Source organism: Linepithema humile, chromosome 3 (assembly GCF_040581485.1).
Source record: "Linepithema humile isolate Giens D197 chromosome 3, Lhum_UNIL_v1.0, whole genome shotgun sequence".
NCBI lineage: Eukaryota > Metazoa > Arthropoda > Insecta > Hymenoptera > Formicidae > Linepithema > Linepithema humile.
In genome coordinates, this window is record NC_090130.1 from 19795962 (window position 1) to 19815417 (window position 19456).

At 34.4% G+C, this 19456-nt stretch overlaps 5 protein-coding genes across 5 annotated transcripts; all 5 read right to left on the reverse strand.

The window, feature by feature from the left end:
* Positions 1–6: 6 nt before the first annotated feature.
* Positions 7–2880, reverse strand: LOC136999128 (uncharacterized). The gene has a single exon (XM_067352691.1). The coding sequence runs from the start codon at positions 1210–1212 to the stop codon at positions 139–141; it is 1074 nt and encodes a 357-aa protein (XP_067208792.1). The 5' UTR covers positions 1213–2880; the 3' UTR covers positions 7–138.
* Positions 2881–5121: 2241 nt separating this feature from the next.
* LOC136999039 (uncharacterized) lies at positions 5122–5586 on the reverse strand. The gene has a single exon (XM_067352435.1). The coding sequence runs from the start codon at positions 5584–5586 to the stop codon at positions 5122–5124; it is 465 nt and encodes a 154-aa protein (XP_067208536.1).
* Positions 5587–5616: 30 nt separating this feature from the next.
* LOC105669077 (uncharacterized) lies at positions 5617–7266 on the reverse strand. The gene has a single exon (XM_012361823.1). It carries the CDS (start codon positions 7264–7266, stop codon positions 5617–5619), a length of 1650 nt encoding a protein of 549 aa, XP_012217246.1.
* On the reverse strand, positions 7266–9875 carry LOC105669076 (uncharacterized). Its single transcript, XM_012361822.2, has one exon. It carries the CDS (start codon positions 9873–9875, stop codon positions 7266–7268), a length of 2610 nt encoding a protein of 869 aa, XP_012217245.1.
* Positions 9876–14625: 4750 nt separating this feature from the next.
* Positions 14626–17303, reverse strand: LOC136999045 (uncharacterized). Its single transcript, XM_067352444.1, has one exon. It carries the CDS (start codon positions 17238–17240, stop codon positions 15204–15206), a length of 2037 nt encoding a protein of 678 aa, XP_067208545.1. The 5' UTR covers positions 17241–17303; the 3' UTR covers positions 14626–15203.
* Between the last annotated feature and the right edge of the window lie 2153 nt (positions 17304–19456).

The window sequence follows — 19456 nt, forward strand, 5'->3', positions numbered from 1 at the left end:
CGACGCTGTGGACTGACAACTTCTCCCGTATATAAAAGTAGTGTAGACACCTGTAATAATTTATTTGATTAAAACTATAAATAAAAAATATTGATTTATTTTATACGCATCTTTTTTTTTTTTTTTTTTTTTTTTTACTTACCGATCGCAAATGTACTTTTTACATTTGTGCATGCTCAGTTGTGAGCTCACCAACCGCGGCAGGTTCTTTATGCACGCAAAGTGTGCATCGTTGTTTTTACGCACGTATAGCAGGTTGACGTGCTTCTCCTTTTTGTCGTCGGCGAGCCGCAGAGGGACGATTTTGGAGTCTTGGGTGGTAAAGACGTTGACGGAGATGGCGTTTAGTTTCTCGAACTTTGATATTTGTGACAGCGTCACGGGGAACTCGATGTCGCACAGATTCAGCACCGTCGAGTAATGTGGGTATTCTATCGTTCTTTCCGGATGTTTTTCCGCTGGATATAGAGCGGCGACGACTGCCCACGCGAAACACGCATTGTCCGTCGATTGCACGTTGACCACCGCTCTTTTTAGCATAATTTTCCGCGATAACTCGATGTGGCATCCCGCGTGCAGAGGATTGAACTTGTTCACATTGACGGTGAGATTCAGGATACGCGACAACGCCCATCCGCTATCGCGTTCCTGAAACTCCTCCAGAGCCGCCAGAATATCATCCTCCACGTGCCGCGTGTACCACTCGTTGAGATCGAATGTGGGAAACAACTCGCAATTTTTGGTGGCGATGGTCTTCACGGCAATCTTGTCGCCCGCGACGAATTCCCCGTTGAACGCGGTGTTAATCTTGACGCTGTTGTGTTCCACCATGACGCCCTGGATCCGCTCGATAACCATATTTCTCACGTTTTTCAAAAACTCGTGTGGATCTATATAGTTTTGATTGACAACCACACCCGTCAGCACACGGTTCCTAAACGCCGTCTCGATCTCCTTCCACGTGTAGCCCTTTTTCTCGTATCCACCGTATCCGGCACCGACGGGCACGAAACGCTCGTGCAGGGCGTCCCTCACACCCTCCAGACGCGCAATTTGCGCCACCAGAGAGTTGACTACTCCGGTGCGTTGCCTCTTGCGACATTGTTCCTTGAGAGAATCGAGGTACTCGTTGCACTCGTAGTCCCATGGAAGGAACTCTCCCGTCGTTTTGATATTCGCTGCTCGTACGGTAAGATCGCGCTCCTTCTCCATTTTGAACAACTGTGATTAGTCGTTTTTTTTCTCACTCGCTTTATATACCCGTTTGTTGCACACGGCACTAACTATAAGCATAACGATGATGCATTCTGACAACATGGCGCTGCCTACAATTTGTATAAACAATCCTTATTTTTTCTTTTCCGAGAATTATTGTAATATGATATCCCCACCACTCCGAATTTACCCCCTCTCCTCCAAACATGATGACGCAATTTAAACAGGCGCTCTACTTTGATGCGCGCGTTGTAGGATAAGTCGGTATAGCGGATAAGATGACACGGAAAAATAATAAAAAATTTTAATTACAGTTGAAATAATATTTATTAATATGTATTGTTACAACTCCGCAAAGACCTGAGTCACCAGTTCACAATCAATTATATTATTCTTATCGAATAAATCGCTTTTGCGAATCGCCACGTGATCGGGGTCCTTCGCATTCCTCGCGATTTCTGAAAAGTGTGCGAACTTGACATCAACCGTACCGGTGATGTTGTTCAACGAATGATTGATACAGTCTACGCAATATTCAAGTGCAAACATGTTACACACGGTTCGGTTTGACATGATTAAACATAACGCTGATGTTGCCAGGCGCATTACTTTTAGGTTGTTCATTTTTCCAAAACTTAACGTGCAGTGTCCAACGGTCTGAGACGGTGCTTCGTCCACATCGTTCTTAAAGAAGCTGGTGATGATGTCCCGTTGATTCATGAGTTCTTTCCATACGTCGTATGATAGACGTAGCTCCTTACCATGGTTGTCACCGAGAGCGATTTCCACACGGCTCGACGTTGAGACGTTGATTCCGATGTCGAGATATTTGTAACTGGTTTTTGTCAACGGGTATCTTCTAACCAAGATCCTAGATGATTCTTTTTCCATCTTTGACATATTACTTTTATGTTTTCTATGAAAAAAAAAATAAATTGTGAGTTTAAAAGTATAACAATTAAGTTTAAAGATGTAGCTAAAAAAACAACTTACTTCACGGTTGACATGGTGCAAAACATTGTTGCTAGTAAACGTCACAGCGAACTAGTAATTTTCTCAATGATTTCGAACGACTGATGGTTCCTATTCTTTTTCACTCGCTTTATATACCCGCTTGTTGTATACAAAATTGAAATCTGACAACATGGCGCCGAAAATGCTGACGTGGCTGCCTGTTGCTATGGGCTTTTGTTCTAAAATACAGCGATGATGCAATCCGTAAACCTGCACGAACCTGCATACTATAAACATTGCGATGATGCATTCCGACAACATGGCGCTCCACTTTGATGCGCAGAGAAAAACCAAAGGATCTAAACAGTTCTCGGAATCCTTTAACAATGATACATTCCGACAACATGGCGCTCCACTTTGATGCGCAGAGAAAAACCAAAGGATCTAAACAGTTCTCGGAATCCCTATCTCTTCCAGGAATCTTTATCTCTCGACGACTCATGTTTGTATTAACAATCCTTATCTTATCTCTTCCGGGAATCCCGGAAATCCCCCACTTCCAGGAATTATTGTTATCTGATACCCCCCACCACTCCTAAATTACCCCCTCTCCTCCAAAACGATGACGTCATTACCCCCTCCACTGTTATCTGATACCCCTCTTCCCCTCTTCACCCGCACCCCCCTCATTGCCCCTGGGTTAGAACCCCCATAGTATAACTACTACCAAGCCTGTTGGTCTCAAATAGCATAAAGAACAAGAGTATCAAGATTTCTGCTAACAGGTCGGAAACATTGTACAAAGCAATCAAGTTGCACAATCCAAAGACGAGTCTGCTTTTTTAAGTTTGGAAATTATAATCCAGGATCTACTACACCTCTCTTATTCGAATTGATGGACAAACATCTTAAAAAATGTAAACATGTTTCCTCATTTTTGCCTTATGAAAAAATTTCCGTACAATAAGAAAAATGCATGCAGTTTTTGCTTCCTACTTGTCTTATTCAAATTAGTGGTGGACGAAAATGACCCATGAGTCCGTTAATAAAACTTGAATTTAGAAAATCAAGCTTTTGTTTTTAATTAGATTTTGAAAGAATGGCTACGTCTACGAGTCAAGAAGTGCAACAGAAGTCGCTTTTTCTTCATCAACATATAATTGAGGATGAATCTTCTGACAAAGAAAATAATTATATGGGAGAAAGCAGTAACACTGAGGCACAATACAAAGATTTTGATGTTTAAGGAGTCTGACGAGGAAAAGACGGAACCAGAGGAAAAAGACCAGCCGTAATTTTTTTTATCTATTGATTTTTTTATTAAATTTTTTATGAAATAAAAATAATACATGTGCTTTAAAATCTGACTATATAAATTTTTATGTGTATTTACTATAAGACGCAAGATAAGAAGAATTTTTTTGACAGTAATATGAATAATAGTTTCGCCATAGTCTAAGTAAATTATATTTTGTCTATATAAAACATACAAAAAATGTTATATATTTTTCTTAATTCAAATAATATTCTGAAATAACTTTGATAACAGATACATACTATTTCTAATTATAAGGTCAAAAGAATATCAAAAAATATACATACACATATCATAAAACAACTATCTGTAAAATATAAAATATAGTTTTAATTTTATTTTAAACTTTTTTTATGAATTTTTATAAAATAAAAATCTCTTAGAAACAATATGTGCAAATATTGTTACAAATATTCATATAAATAAATCTTACGTAAAAGTGAAAGAAATGTAAGATTATATCGAGACAGAAGATATTAAGTCTAAAAAAAATCTTTAAATCTTTACTATGCGTTAAATATACACCAACTTCTAAGCACTTCAATGGATTCTTGTGATCGTAGTTTTTACGTGATATGTGTTTTTTTAGTACTTTTTTTAGCTTTGAATGAAAGGTATATATCTGTTATGAAAGATTGTTTTATTCAGAATATAATTTGAATTAGAAAAAAATATGCAACATGTGTTGTGTATATAGATAAAATATTATTATAGGGGCAATTTTTTATATATATGTGTTTGCGATGATTGCTTGTGCTTAGCGTAAGTGAACGCGGATTGCTTGGTGAACTATGTGTGAACGTTGACAAATGAACGGAAAAATGATTTCTTTGAAAAATACTGACTTTTTATTAACTTCAGTACAGAAGAATATAACGATGCCAAAAAGACCATGAAAAGGTCAAAGTAAAGTCAATAAGACGCAGAGAGAGCGCCACACCATGGTCTCTTTCGGAACTAAAAAATCCTAAATACATGTGGTCTAGCCGAAAACATATAACAAAACAAAGGCGCCATCATTTGAAATGGCCAAATACACATGCAGCGTTAACAAACCGCCCCCCTTGAAAGCATCAGCTTTCAACGCGATGACATGGTGAGGTTTTTACAGTAAAGTCAAGGCGACAGAGGTGTTGGTAATACACTAAACTTAATATTACAGAACTGCTTATTAGTTAAATGTTAGAACGACATTATTGATGTATGAGATAAAGATGAATAAAATAATTTTAACTTAGTTGCTAGAAGATAAACAAAATAAATAGACGATATAGGTTAATTATTTTCGAAAGGAAATAGGCACAGTCGTGTTACAGGTTGTTTATAAGTGCCCTTCTTTGTAAGCACAGTGACGGTGCGAATGATACCATCGTTTCCCGGGTATGTTTCTATTATTTTGGCCATAGGCCATAATAATGGAGGAGTGTTATCCTCTTTTAGGAGGACGATCTGTCCGACACGTAATAAAGTATTTTGGATCATCCACTTAGTTCGTTGCTGCCACTGATGCAGATATTCTTTGACCCATCTTTGCCAGAAGTGTTGTCGCATCTGTTCGATGCGTTGCCAGCGTGAGAGACGATTAATAGGAACTGTTTCCAACGATGGTTCCGGAAGAGAAGTCAATGGACTCCCGATTAAAATTGTCCGGGAGTTAATGGTGTCATGTCAGAAGGATCAGAAAACAATGGCGTCAGCGGTTGAGAATTTAAAATTGCTTCAATCTGGATCAACAAGGTTTCCAATTCTTGATATTTTAAATGAGCTTCTTTGGTTATCCGATAAAGATGACGTTTAGTTCCCTTGACAGCTGCCTCCCACAGACCACCATGATGAGGCGCTCTAGGTGTTATAAAATGCCAATTAATTCCCTTGGTAGCCATAAAATGATTAATTTGTCGTTGGTTATCTTGAGATTTGAATAGTTCCATTAGTTCTCGTTCAGCGCCGACAAAATTTAAACCGTTGTCAGAATGGATATCTGTAGGGTATCCTCTTCTAGAAATGAAGCGTTTTAAAACATCTAAAAATGCTTGACTGGACAAGTCTGTTGCTAATTCAATGTGAACAGCAGTGGTTACAAAACAGACAAAGATTGCCATGTAGCACTTTAATAATTTGGCTGTTTTTTTTTATCCATTTTTGTAGTAAAACGGGCCAGCATAATCAATCCCGCATTTTTCAAAGACTCGTGTAGGAACTGTGATTCTGGCCTTGGGAAGATCTCCCATGAGTGTCGATGCTGTTTTTGGAGCGCTCCGGAAGCAAATTGTGCACTTGCGAGTGATTTGTCGAACATCTCTGGCCGAAATCAACCAGAAGTTTTGACGTACAGCGGCTAGTGTAGCCTGGGGGCCAGCATGGAAATGTCTTTCATGTTCATGTCTAACGATAAGACGTGCCAGCGAATGATGCCCTGGAAGCAGCATTGGATGTTTGGTACTGAATGAAAGGTTCGATAAGTTGAGGCGACCACCGACTCTTAAGATTCCAGCTTTGTCAATAAATGGATTTAATCGTAGTATAGGACTGTTTTTGTTGAGATTTTGTTGATTTGAAAGTATATTCAGCTCTCTGGAAAAGTGTGATCTTTGCACTAATTTAACTAGAACTTGAGTGGCATGATTTATCTCTTCAGGCAAGATATGGAGATTTGTGTTAGTAATCGACGAAAAATCTTTGGAAGGTTTGACCTTCTGCTTTAATTTGTTGATAAAACGACATGTATATGCTACTACTCTGAGAAGTTTCATGAAACTTGAATATCGTTCGAAAATATCCCATGGATTTTGAGTGATGACTGTAGAGATGGAGACGGACTTAAATTCTGGAATATCTTGTTGCTTGATAACGATTGGAGTTTGAGGCCATTCGTTTTTATCACGAATTAACCATGATGGTCCCGTCCACCAAAACTGTGATTGAGATAATGAGGCTGGTGGTACACCTCTGGAAAGAAGATCAGCAGGATTGTCTTGACTACTGACGTGGTGCCAATCTTGTATAGCAGTCAATTGTTGGATTTCACCAACACGGTTAGCGACAAATGGAGTCCAGGTGCGAGAAACTGACTGCAGCCAGGCCAAAACTATGGTGGAGTCAGTCCACAGATGAATTGAGTTTATTGTGATCTTTAGACACTTCATGACTTTGTCGGTAAGCTGTGCTAATAACAGAGCTGCGCACAACTCAAGACGTGGAATGGATAAACTTTTTAATGGTGCTATACGATTTTTTGAACAAAGTAGTCTACAAGAATGCATTCCATCAATATCGGTGGCGCGTAAATAGATACATGCCCCATAGGCTGACTCGCTAGCGTCAGCAAATCCGTGAAGTTGTAGACTGATGTGTTCTTTGAGGATGATAGCACGTCGAGGAATAGTTATCTCTCTTAAAGCTGGCAACTCAGATTTGTATTGTTTCCATTTGGTATTGATATTTAACGGCAATGATTCATCCCAATCCACTTTGAGGCGCCAAAGATCTTGCATGATGATTTTAGCAGTAACTGTGGCTGGTCCAAGAAGTCCGAGAGGGTCAAAAATCAAAGATATTCTTGAAAGTATGCTTCTTTTAGTAGGTGTTACCAACGGTGGAAGATTCAAGATGCTGGAAAACTTGAAGTGATCGCACTTACAATCCCAGATTAGGCCTAACGTTCGTGATTCACATTCTTTGTCGGAGGATAGGATAAACTCCTTCTGAGAGCATGAGGCCTGATTATCACGAAGTGCTGGGTCATTGGAGGCCCATTTTCGTAAACGGAATCCGCCTTCCATTAATAGTTGTGAGTTTCCTTTTTGATAGTCAATGATTCCTGTAAAGTATTTGCTCCAGTCACTAAATCGTCAACGTAAAAATCATTTAGAACTGCCTTGGACCCAATTGGATAATTGACGATGTTATCTTCTGCAAGCTTTCTGAGAGATCGAATGGCCAAAAATGGTGCAGAGGCTGTGCCATATGTGACAGTGAGCAATTCAAACGTTCGAATTGGCTCACTGCTTGAATTTCTCCACACAATACGTTGAAGTGAAGTTTGATTGCAATCGACCAAGACTTGTCTGTACATTTTGTTTATATCAGCCGTTACGGCGAATTTGACTGTGCGGAATCTCGTTAATATTGAAAATAAATCATCCTGGATTGTGGGACCGACCATCAATAAGTCATTTAGTGAAATGCCAGTAGACGATTTGCACGAGCCATCAAAAACGACTCTTAATTTGGTCGTGGTACTTGTCTCTTTGTACACAGCGTGATGTGGCAAATAATAAGTCTTGTTAGTTGATTTAAAGTCGGTAATTTCACGCATGTGACCTAGTTGTAGATATTCCTGCATAAATGATTTGTATTCTGCATATATCTTTGGTGATCTTGTAAGCCGTCTTTCTAAAGACTTAAAACGACTGATGGCAATTTCCTCGGAATTTCCAAGATTGGTGAATTTGTCGGTCTTGATTGGCAATTGAACTACAAAACGACCTTCATTGTTGCGTCGTGTCGTATCCGTGAAAAGACGTTCACAAATTTGTTCTTCTGGTGATCCTTTCGGAAATGTTTCTAAATGCTCGATTTCCCAAAATTGGCAGAGTGTTTGATTCAATTGTTCTGTTACAGCCAAAAAATTGGTAGTTGATCTTTGTGACTCCGAAAGAGTGCTCGTCGTTGGACCAGATACGATCCATCCTAAAAGAGTCTTCTGTAAAGTTGGCTGAGTTCGGGAAGATCTAATTTGACCGACGCAAATGAGTGTCCAAAATAATTCCGCACCGATCAACATATCAATATTCGCAGGCACGTTAAAATTAGGATCAGCCAACTTTAAATTTTTAGGTATTTCTAATTGTTGCTTTGAGATTATCACCTGCGGTAATCTTTGAGTAATTTTAGGTAAAACTATACAATCTATATTCCCACTGAAACTATTAAAACGTGACTTAATGCAAACGTTGATCATTGTTTTGGCTTGAATGATTCCCTGAACTACACCAGAAATGGAAATATCGATTGATCGTTCTTTAAGCTGTAATTTGTCTGCAAATTTTTGTGTTATGAAATTTGATTGGGATCCACTGTCTAATAGTACGCGGCAAGAATAAATTTGATTTTTTGAATCAAATACGTGTACAATAGCTGTTGAAAGTATGACGCCCAAAGAACGATGAGTCGATGTACATTGAGTGACAATTGATTGTGCTTCCTTTGTAGAAGAGGAGGATGATTCGTCGGAATTAGCCGTTTTAATTTTGTCTACTAAATTTGATAAATGCAACAATGTATTATGTTTTTTGTTGCATTTGCGACAAACACTTGAATTGCAATCTTTAGCAGTATGTGAACTTGATCTTAAACAATTAATGCACAAGTAAGCTCTTTTGACAAGAGAAATTCTTTTCTCTATTGGCAATTTGAGAAAAGCTTCACAAAAATATAAAGGATGATTTTCTTTACATTGTGCGCAAGCTAAGTTGGATGTGGAAAGATTTGCAACCAAAGTGCTCTTTGATTTGTACGAGAATTTCGAAGAGTTGTTGGATTGATTGATTGACTGTTTGCCAGCGATTGTTTCAAGTGCCTGACATCGTTTAGAAAGAAAGTTGATTAATGATTTTAAATCTGAAATGTCCTTATCAGGAATGCTAGTTTCCCACGCTTTACCCGTTGTTGGATCAAGTTTTGAGACAATGATGTGAATGATCAAATCATCCCACGCATCTGTAGGTCTTTTTAAAGCCTTGAGAGCACGCAAGTGTTTTAAAATAGTGTCCAATAGCTCACGTAAATGACCATGATTTTCCTTGGACAGTGTTGGAATGTCAAAGATGGCTCTGATGTGTTTGTGTATTATCCAACGTTTGTTATCGAAACGCTCCTTGACAGCTGCCCAAGCATCGTTATAATTATCAGTCGTGGTTTCAATTGATTTTATAATTTCAGCTGCCTTGTCCTTGAGAGATGATCTCAAATAGTGGAATTTTTCAATGTCTGTTAAACTCTCATTGTTATGTATCAATTTTTCAAATACATCCTGATAAGAATACCAATCATCATAGGAATCTAAAAACACTGGAAGCTCAATTTTAGGCAATCTAACTCGTGATTTCCTGGGTGTAGGACCACGTACAACATTTTCATGGGTTCTTGACGCTTGAGCATCAAGCTGACTAAAATATTCAAAAAAAGATTCACAGCGTGACATTAAACTGAAATATGTAGACTCGAAATTTGTTCTATGCTGTTCTTGTTGAATGAGAAGCTCATCGTTGTTTGAAGTAGATGGCTCTTGGTTTTCAAGTAATTCTATTCGTGATTGTACATTGTATATAAATGTATGTAAATAGATCCCATAAATCAGATAATCTCTTTTTGCGTTCAGTGATGTCATGTCGTGAATCTTGTGTTACATCAAAATTCTCTAGTGCGTTCTTGTGACGAGTTAGCGATGATTTAATGGTCTTTCGTTTGGTTTTAGCTTCTGATAATGATATCGACTCCATGCTTCTTGTGCAACAATGTATCAAAAATCGTTTTGTAAAATATGCTTGTTATAACGGACCTTGTGGCGTAAACGTAATATGGCGATTGAACAGAGAAAGAGATAAAGATGTTATATGCTAATAAAAGACTATAGATTTCATACCTTGTGGTGTTGTTATACTGAAGAATTTTCAAAAATTATTTAGGCCTATGTGTAGGCTGCTTACCCTGTGGTAATGTTTGATAAAGAAAATTGTCTTGTTTTTTGATAACCTGTATGTACTCGATGTCTGTAATGGATGCCGGAAAAAACATGCATCTGGCTCGAAGGACCAATGTTTGCAATGATTGCTTGTGCTTAGCGTAAGTGAACGCGGATTGCTTGGTGAACTATGTGTGAACGTTGACAAATGAACGGAAAAATGATTTCTTTGAAAAATACTGACTTTTTATTAACTTCAGTACAGAAGAATATAACGATGCCGAAAAGACCATGAAAAGGTCAAAGTAAAGTCAATAAGACGCAGAGAGAGCGCCACCCACCATGGTCTCTTTCGGAACTAAAAAATCCTAAATACATGTGGTTTAGCCGAAAACATATAACAAAACAAAGGCGCCATCATTTGAAATGGCCAAATACACATGCAGCGTTAACAATATGTGAGATATTTAAAATTGTTATATGTAAGTGATATAAAGAAAATGACATCTTTATTCTAAAGTACATATAAGTATTTACAAAACCTTTTCAATTGTGGAATTTAATCAATGTTATAATGAAATTTATTATATTTATTCAGAAAATATTAACAAAATGAGTAACTGTGATGATGCAAATATAAATGAAGAGATTAATAACTCAAAGAAATAATGTAATTCTAAGAAACATATTGATGTAGCTGTATCTTATAGTAAGTACAAATTCATTTTCCAAGTATTTCTGTAACTAAATTATTATCATTATATTATTGTTAATTATTATAATCCAAACCTGAATAGCAATCTCTTGTTATATTTTTAGGCAATACTAATGCAATGATCATCTGTGTTGACCTGCGTGCAATTAATAACATGATTATGAGAAAAACATCGATAAATTTTCATTTCTATTGTCAGATGGAAAAAGTGCTAAAATTGACATTAATTTGAAGTTCTTGGAGACTGATTGTCAAAAGGAAAAACTTGTATTTATCTTTTTTTTTATGATATATATGTGTTTCTAAATATTTTTAATCTTGAAATAAGAGATCATACATATCTGTTATGAAAAGTTTAATTTATCCGGAATATAATTTGAATTAGAAAAAATGTAACATGTTTTTATATATAGATAGAATATAATTATGGATACGATTTTTTATATATGTGTGAGGTATATTTATGATAGAAATGCTTGTAGTAATTTCAACTTTCTTTGATAAGATAAATAATAGAACACATTAATAAAAGTAAAAACTACTTTGTTATTTTTCCTTAAAATCTAACATAAATACTACAAGCATTTCTATCATAAAACCAAAGTTTTTAATAAATGTTACAATTTTTTCTTTATGTATTAACGTTTTGAATCCGGATGATGTATATGGGTAAGAAAAACTAAGATTTTAGGAATTAGGTTGATTAAATGACTTCATGTAAATAAAAGCAAGTTTATTTATATTACAGTTTATATAATGAAGTGAGAGAAACTAAACCTTAAAAGGCCTATTTTGAAACAAACAAAACTAAATTTTTTTATTTTGATGAGAAATTGTTTGTAATACTATTGTCCATATAAATATTTTATGTTTATTACAATAAATAATAAAACAGCCAATTTGCGTCGATTTTGCATATTTATTATAAGTTATTTTAGAACATTTGAAATTTTCACAACTAGCCTATTTTATGACAAATTATATATTATAAGAGTAGTAGAAACAATGCGGATTACTTGTTGTAATAGCTGATAGTTCCAAAGACATTTTATGATTCTGTCTGTATTATATTCATAAACTATTACTGAAAATTATTTTACGTACTTAATCTGTTAATCGAGAAACGAAAAAATTTATTATATTTGTTCTGGAAACATTAACAAAATGAGTAACTATGATGCAAGTATGAATTTCTCAGGCCGATTTTTTGCATTATGAATACAAGCCTTTATATTTGCATCGTATATCTCACAACTTTTAATATCTGATAATGTAGACTTATCAATATTTTTCCCATAGTCATAACTTTTGATAGAAATAGTAGTCTTATTGTTAATTTCACTCATATTATCACAGCTTACCATTGCACTAGTATTACCTAGAAATATATATATTACAAGTTATTATATACTATTTATATTTATTATTTATGTTTATAATAATTGAAACTTATATGAAAATATTTGCATGCATATTTACCATAAGACAAGGCTGTATCAATATGATTTTAGAATTACATTGTCTTTTAGAATTATCAGTCTTTTCATTCGCATTGCACCCTCACAACTATCGGTTTCGTTAATATTTCCTGAATAAATAAATTAAATTTCATCAAAACATTTACTGAATTCCGCAATTGAGAAGTTTTCGTAAATAATAATGTTCTTAGTGAAGGTAAAAACTGTCATTTCCTTCTGACAATCAGTTTCTAAGGACATAACACTAGTTTCAGTGTTTTTAGAACTTTTTTCATCTAACATTGAAGATGCGGACTCAATATCTTTTCTATAATCATGACTTTTAGTAGAGATAGCAGTCTCATTATTAATTTCACTCATATTATTACAGCTTACTATTGCGCTAGTATTATCTAGAAATATAATAAGAGATTACTATTTATGTTAATGTTACAATAATTGTATCATAAAAATATTTATAATTAATGTGCATTTACCATTAGATATAGTTACGTCAATTGGATTCTCAGAATTACATTTCTTAGAGTTATCAGTCTTTTTATTTCTATTTGTATCATCACAGTTACCTGTTTCATTAATACTTCCTGAAAAAATAAATTATATTTCACACATTATAACATTTATTAAATTTCGCAATTCAGAAGTTGTAAATAAGTATGTGTGTGTGTTCGTACTAGTAGAGGTAGTAAAAATAATCATTTCTTTTTGACAATCAGTCTCTGAGAATTCGATATTAGTTTCAACGTTCTTATCACTTCTTTTATCTGATAATGTAGACTTATCAATATTTTTCCCATAATCATGACTTTTAGTAAAAATAGCAGTCTCATTGTTAATTTCACTCATATTACCACAGTTTACCATTGCACTAGTATTACCTAGAAATATTACAAGTTATTATATACTACTTATGTTTATAATAGTTGAAACTTATATGAAAATATTTATATTATATGCACATTTACCATAATAAACAGCTACATTGATATGATTCTTAGAATTACATTCTCTGTTAGAATTATTAGTTTTTTCAAAGTTAATGTTTTCAGTTTTTATATCAGTATTATATTTCTTTGCAGAATTTATTTTTACATAAGGTTTATTTGTATTAATATTTGTAAGTATTGTTTCTAATAGATTTTTATCATTTAAAAAATAAAACAAATTTAAAATAAAAATAAGTTACAATTGCGATCATTGTTTTATATGATATCTGTATGTTTTTAGATGTTTAACCTTGAAATATGTATAGGTTATAAAGAGTAATTTTAAAAAATATAATTTGAATTAAAGAGAATCATTACATTTATTATGCACATTATATATGTAAGAATATAACAAAACCATTTATATATGGCATAATATAAAAGAAAAATATATTAGTATATAAAATTAATTTTTTTATCGTAATACTTGCGGAATATCTAAATCCATCGCTATACTTTACTTTTCTACCGCGAGTTTTGGTTTTATACACATAGTTCGAGGAACACACATAATGCACCCTGTCGGAAAATTTTACAAGAACATACATATTATATATTAAAATTCTTTATTATCAGAACATTTAAGTAATAACGAGACCTCTACCGAAGACTACACACATGCAGGTACATGCAGGCACATACAGATACGTACATGTGATAGTATATAGGCATGCGCAGGCATATACAGGCACGTACATTTAAGTACAGGCACATCCATAAACATACATATTGCACTTATATATGAAATATTGAGACCGTTGAATGCCGTTTTTGTATTAATCGACAAAATTATTACTATATTAATTATATATATTGCAAAAAGTCCAGATTTACAATAGATGTAGGAAGCTTAAAAAACTCCTAAAAAAGAGACCAAACTTTATTATTTTTTACAGATTTGTTTAATTGTTCAATTTCTTGTGACTTTAAACTGTATCGACAATGAGTAAGCTTTAAGCCACAAGAAATTGAGCAATTAAACAAACCTGTAAAAAATCATAATAATTGGTCCATTTTTTACGACTTAAGCTTAATCCTACATCTATTGCAAATCTGGACTTTCTGCAATATATATTATTAATATAGTAATAATTCTGTCGATTAATACAAAAACGACATTCAGCGGTCTCAATATTTCATACATAAGTGCAATATGTATGTTTATGAATGTGTCTGTTCGTAAAAGTACGTGCCTGTATATGCATACCTATATGCACTTGCGCATGATGTACGTATCTGTATGTGCCTGCATGTGCCTGCTGTTACGAGCGTATAGCTACGTAATAGATTATTTAGAATAAGTCGGGACACGTTTGTGGAAAAAGTCTTTATTCGGTGTTGCTGGTTTGAGCTTTGATCGAGAACTGAACTGGCGAGAATGATCTTCGTTTAAGGTGCTGTAGGAAAATCGTAGCGGCGGAATGTTTATTGGAAGGAAGCGGTTTTGTCAAAAGGAAAATATGCGTTAGGCATAGGGACAGCGTTTATGTTTATTGCAGTCATCGAAGGGTCATGTGTTTAGGATCAAGAAGGAGTAAAGATAAAAAAGGTTCAAAGGTTCGAATAAAAAAAGAGTAATATAAGAAACTATAAGTTGCGGCACGTAACATCTCCCCCCTTAGGAATGAAGATCTTTCTCGAAGTAGAAAAATACATTTAAGATCTTATTTCTAAATTAACGCAGTAACTTAATCTAGTATTACAATGATCAGAAAAATTAATATTCAACGATGTTCTAAACAATGAGGTATAACGTAGTCTTATACTCTAACATACACATGTATAGGCTCTTATACTATGTCATTAATTCGCAATGTTAAATTTCCTTAAAACGATACAATAGTTGTGTTTTGTCTTACACGCGTTCAAGTCTTGACAATCGATTACTACGAGAGCGAGAACGTCGGATCTCGTTATTTGTTCCATGTCCCTCTCTTTCGATACGAAGGGATTCTTCGCTGTCGGTCGGTACCGATATAAAGGTAACTTCGCGTTGCGTAGCTGTCGGATGAGCACTACGAGTGGTTATATTATTATTAAAACAGTTGTTAAAATACTGAACGCAGCCTTCCTTAGGTATACAACATAATTTAAAAATATGAACGAACGTACTAATCAATGAACATTTTACCGTTATATAGATAATAACTAATCCTATCATAGTATATAATATATAATAAAACCAACTCAAGGTCTTTTCATATAAGGTTTTAGTTCGGTGATGTTTGCCTATCTCATTTGCTTCTTTATATAATTCGTCCAAACTAGAACTAGCTGTTTTTAACAAATTGATATCTAAGTGAGGTGTTTTACCAATGTTTAACAATTGAAGCTTTGAAATATTAACATTACTTTCCTTGATATCTTCGCATAGTTTGTTTGTACTAAGATTAACGTTAGGAATAAAATCTTTGTCAATGGTATCGATTATGCTTATAGTTTGGGTATGTAATAAAACATTATCTGAAATGGCATCACATTCCGGGGATAGTTTAACTAAACCAGTCAAAAGTAGTTGTGTTTGACGCGGCTTGTCGTCTTTACATAAAATGTGAAGGGTCTCCTCCCGCGGCGCAGTATAAAGCCACGAGTTCGCAGATTGTAATTGATACCAGACAGTATTATGAATTTTCATTACACGGATATCGCATTCTTTCAATATGTTTTCTAATCTAGCGGATTTCAGTAGTTCCGATTCGCAAGTATGGACGGTCGAAATCTGGTACAATAGGTCCGTTTGTTTGCAAATCATTGCGTCGTTAATCTTTTTACATTTTGTGATATCTCGATCGGTTAAGTGTGTATACAATTGTTTGTCAGTTCTGAGTCCTATGTACGAGTGTAGCGGGTTTATGAATGCGTAAACGTTTTCTTCGTTCTGTTTGATCGGTAATGGAATCATATGGTATAATATGAAATCATTTTGTTCGATTAATGGAATTTCGAAAATGTAAACTAACCTATGATTTTTATAAAATATACTTAAATCGCTAGCATCGATTAGGTTATTAAGTTGGCTAGGGTCTAAAGTTACAGGTAATCTTTTGTTGTTTGTCATATAATGTGAATCTTTTAAATTATTAAATAATTCTCTAGGTGTAAGTATTTTCGGATGGAGTAATCCTCGGCGCGCTAGTAATATAGCATCGGTAAGTATTGTTAAATCTAGTTCATATTCTAACATCAATTCGGCACATTCTAACAAATATGAATTTGTTTCGGTGTTTAATTGTAATGCGTTTAATTTTCCCGTGTTTTTATAAATTTCGTCGTTAAGTTTATACAAATTAAAATCAATTTCCTCAAATTTATGTTTATTTTCTGCAAAGGCAAGACTAAACTGATTAATCGTGGATCGCATAATGCTGATTTGTTTTTTGTATAATTCTGTTAGCTGTTTTGAATTGTTATAGACGAGATCTATTTGTTCGTTATAGTAATTAGCATCGGATGAATCTAGTGTGCCAAATAAAATTTTCGAAATTTGTCCTACAAAGTCAAATACACCACGTTTGACTCTCGCTCCGCGGTTGTTGAAACGGATTTCGTCATCAAATCGTCCTACCATGTCGTTGATAGTTTCTCGCTCTGTTTTTAATGTTATTAATCTTCGTTTAATACGTTCTAATTCTTGTAGTCCTGAACATGTTATATTGTTTCCGTACATATGGTATCTGCTGTAACATAAGATTTCGATTTTCTCCGCGTAAAATTTCAATATTTTTTCTTTTTCTTTCAATGGCGCAAGATTTACATAACTAATAAACTTCCAGTGGTCTCTAAAAATAAGAAGGTCGCCTAAGTTTTCAAAATAGACTCCTGCCAGTCTCGTTAGTGGTTGGTTAGTAAAGGCTTCAAAAGACTCTGAACTAGTCATCATCGACATCAACATTCTGTAAAGGAAAATATGCGCGTTTTAATTTATTGACATGCAAGATTTGATTGCGTTTGCCTCTTAATTTCATAATTTACATCGTTCAGTCTACGTGTAATTTGGAATGGTCCGTCGTATTGATCAGACAATTTTTTACTGCCTGTTCTGACCGTTTCGTGTAATACATAAACGTATTCTCCCGGATCTAAAACTAATGGTTTCATTTTCTTATCGTAATATTCTTTTGCTGACTCTTTAGCCTTTTGTAAATTATTCTTAGCGTTTTTTCTTAAGTAATTCAATCTATTCGTTAAATCTGCGAGAAATTCCTCATGAGTGATTCCTTGTCTCGGTTCTACAAGTACGGAAGGAAGTCGCGGTTTTCGTCCAAATACTAGTTCGTACGGAGATATTTTTGTTCCTTCGTGATAAGCGGTATTATAAGAGAACATAGCGGCATCTAGAAATGAATCCCAATTATTTTGATTTTGATTAATATATGGTTTAAGGTATTCAGCTAATACGTGATGTGAGCGCTCTAATGCTCCATTTGACTGAGGGTGGTAAACGCTTGTTTTTACCTGTTTGATTTTAAAGATCTTTGCAATTCCTTTCATTAACTCTCCTGAAATGTTACTACCTTGATCGGACAACAATTCTTTAGGTGAACCATAGGTATAAATATATTTATTAACGATTTTATCAGCTATAGTCGTACTGTTTGTGTCTAGCAATGGATAAGTGCAGAATTTCGTTAATTGATCCTGTGTGGTTAAGATGTATTTATGTCCTTCCTCTGTTTCCGGCAAAGGACCCACAATGTCGATCGCTACCTTTTCAAATGCCTCACTTGGAGTGTCAGTAATTAACATGAGTGCTCTTGTTTTTACTCTAACTAATTTTCGTTTTTGACAATCATGGCAAGCTTTTATATAATTTTTTACGTCTTGTTTCATACCATCCCATGAGTAGTATTGTTGTATTCGTTTTAAAGTTTTTGTTACGCCTTTGTGACCTCCGATCGCTGAATTATGTAGTTCTGTTAAAATATTTTGTTTTATTATTGGATCAATAATTTCTCGTGTTAACGATTCTAATAGATATACTTTAATTGGTGTATCTTTAAATATATATTTTATCATTTGAGTTATTTTTATTTTATTATTAGCGTCTCCTATGCTATCGAAATTATCGTTTGGTTATGTGCAATTACATATTCTTTTAGTTTAATTAAGCAATTAAAAATATCTTCCATATTTATTGGGGTATTTTTATTTTCGCGTGTAACGAGATTTATTTCGATTAGATGCTTCTTTTTCTTAATTTTAATATTTTCCGGTGTGAACGTTATGTCTTCCGCTTTATTACCGTTTTTAGAAAGAGAAATTTTAATTTTAGGAGAAGAGTTTACTTCTTTCACTAAAAGACCTTTTATGCTACCTGAAATTTGAGGGATTATATTATCTGTTTCCCACAATGAATCATTTAGTGCGTGTTGTAAAAATAAGCTATAGCTCAAATTCGCATCGCTACTACCTGAAGCTTGTATCTGAAAGGTCATTATTTGCGGATTTCTAGAGAGTGCATCTGCATTTGTATTTAGTTTTCCTTCTTTGTATACGACTTTATAATTATATTCTTCTAATTTTAATCGCCAGCGCATTAGTCGGGATGATGGATCTTTAACATTAAAGAGCCAAGTTAACGGCTTGTGATCCGTGATAATTTTAAATGGTTTACCGTACAAGTAAGGTCGAAAATGTTTCACTGCCCAGACAATAGCTAAAAGTTCTTTTTCCGTTGTGTCGTAATTTCTTTCTGCTTTATTTAATGTTCGTGAAGCGTAACCAATGGGAAGATCGCTGCCTATTTCACCTTGTGATAAGATTGCACCTATTCCTTCATCGCTTGCATCAGTAGTTAATAAAAATTCTTTATCAAAATCTGGATATTGTAAAATAGGTTCTCTCGATAGTAACTGTTTTAGTTTTTCATAATTAATTTGTTGCCTTATTTCCCATTTAAATGGTACATTTTTTCTGAGGAGCGAAGTAAATGGTTCTGTAATTTTGCTGAAATTTTTAATAAACCTACGATAGTACCCTACAAGTCCTAAAAATTGTTTTACTTGTTTATGATTTTTAGGAACTGGATATTGCTCGATTGCTTTTATTTTTTCTGGGTTAGGTTTAACTCCCTTATCTGATATTATATGGCCTAAATATGTTAATTCG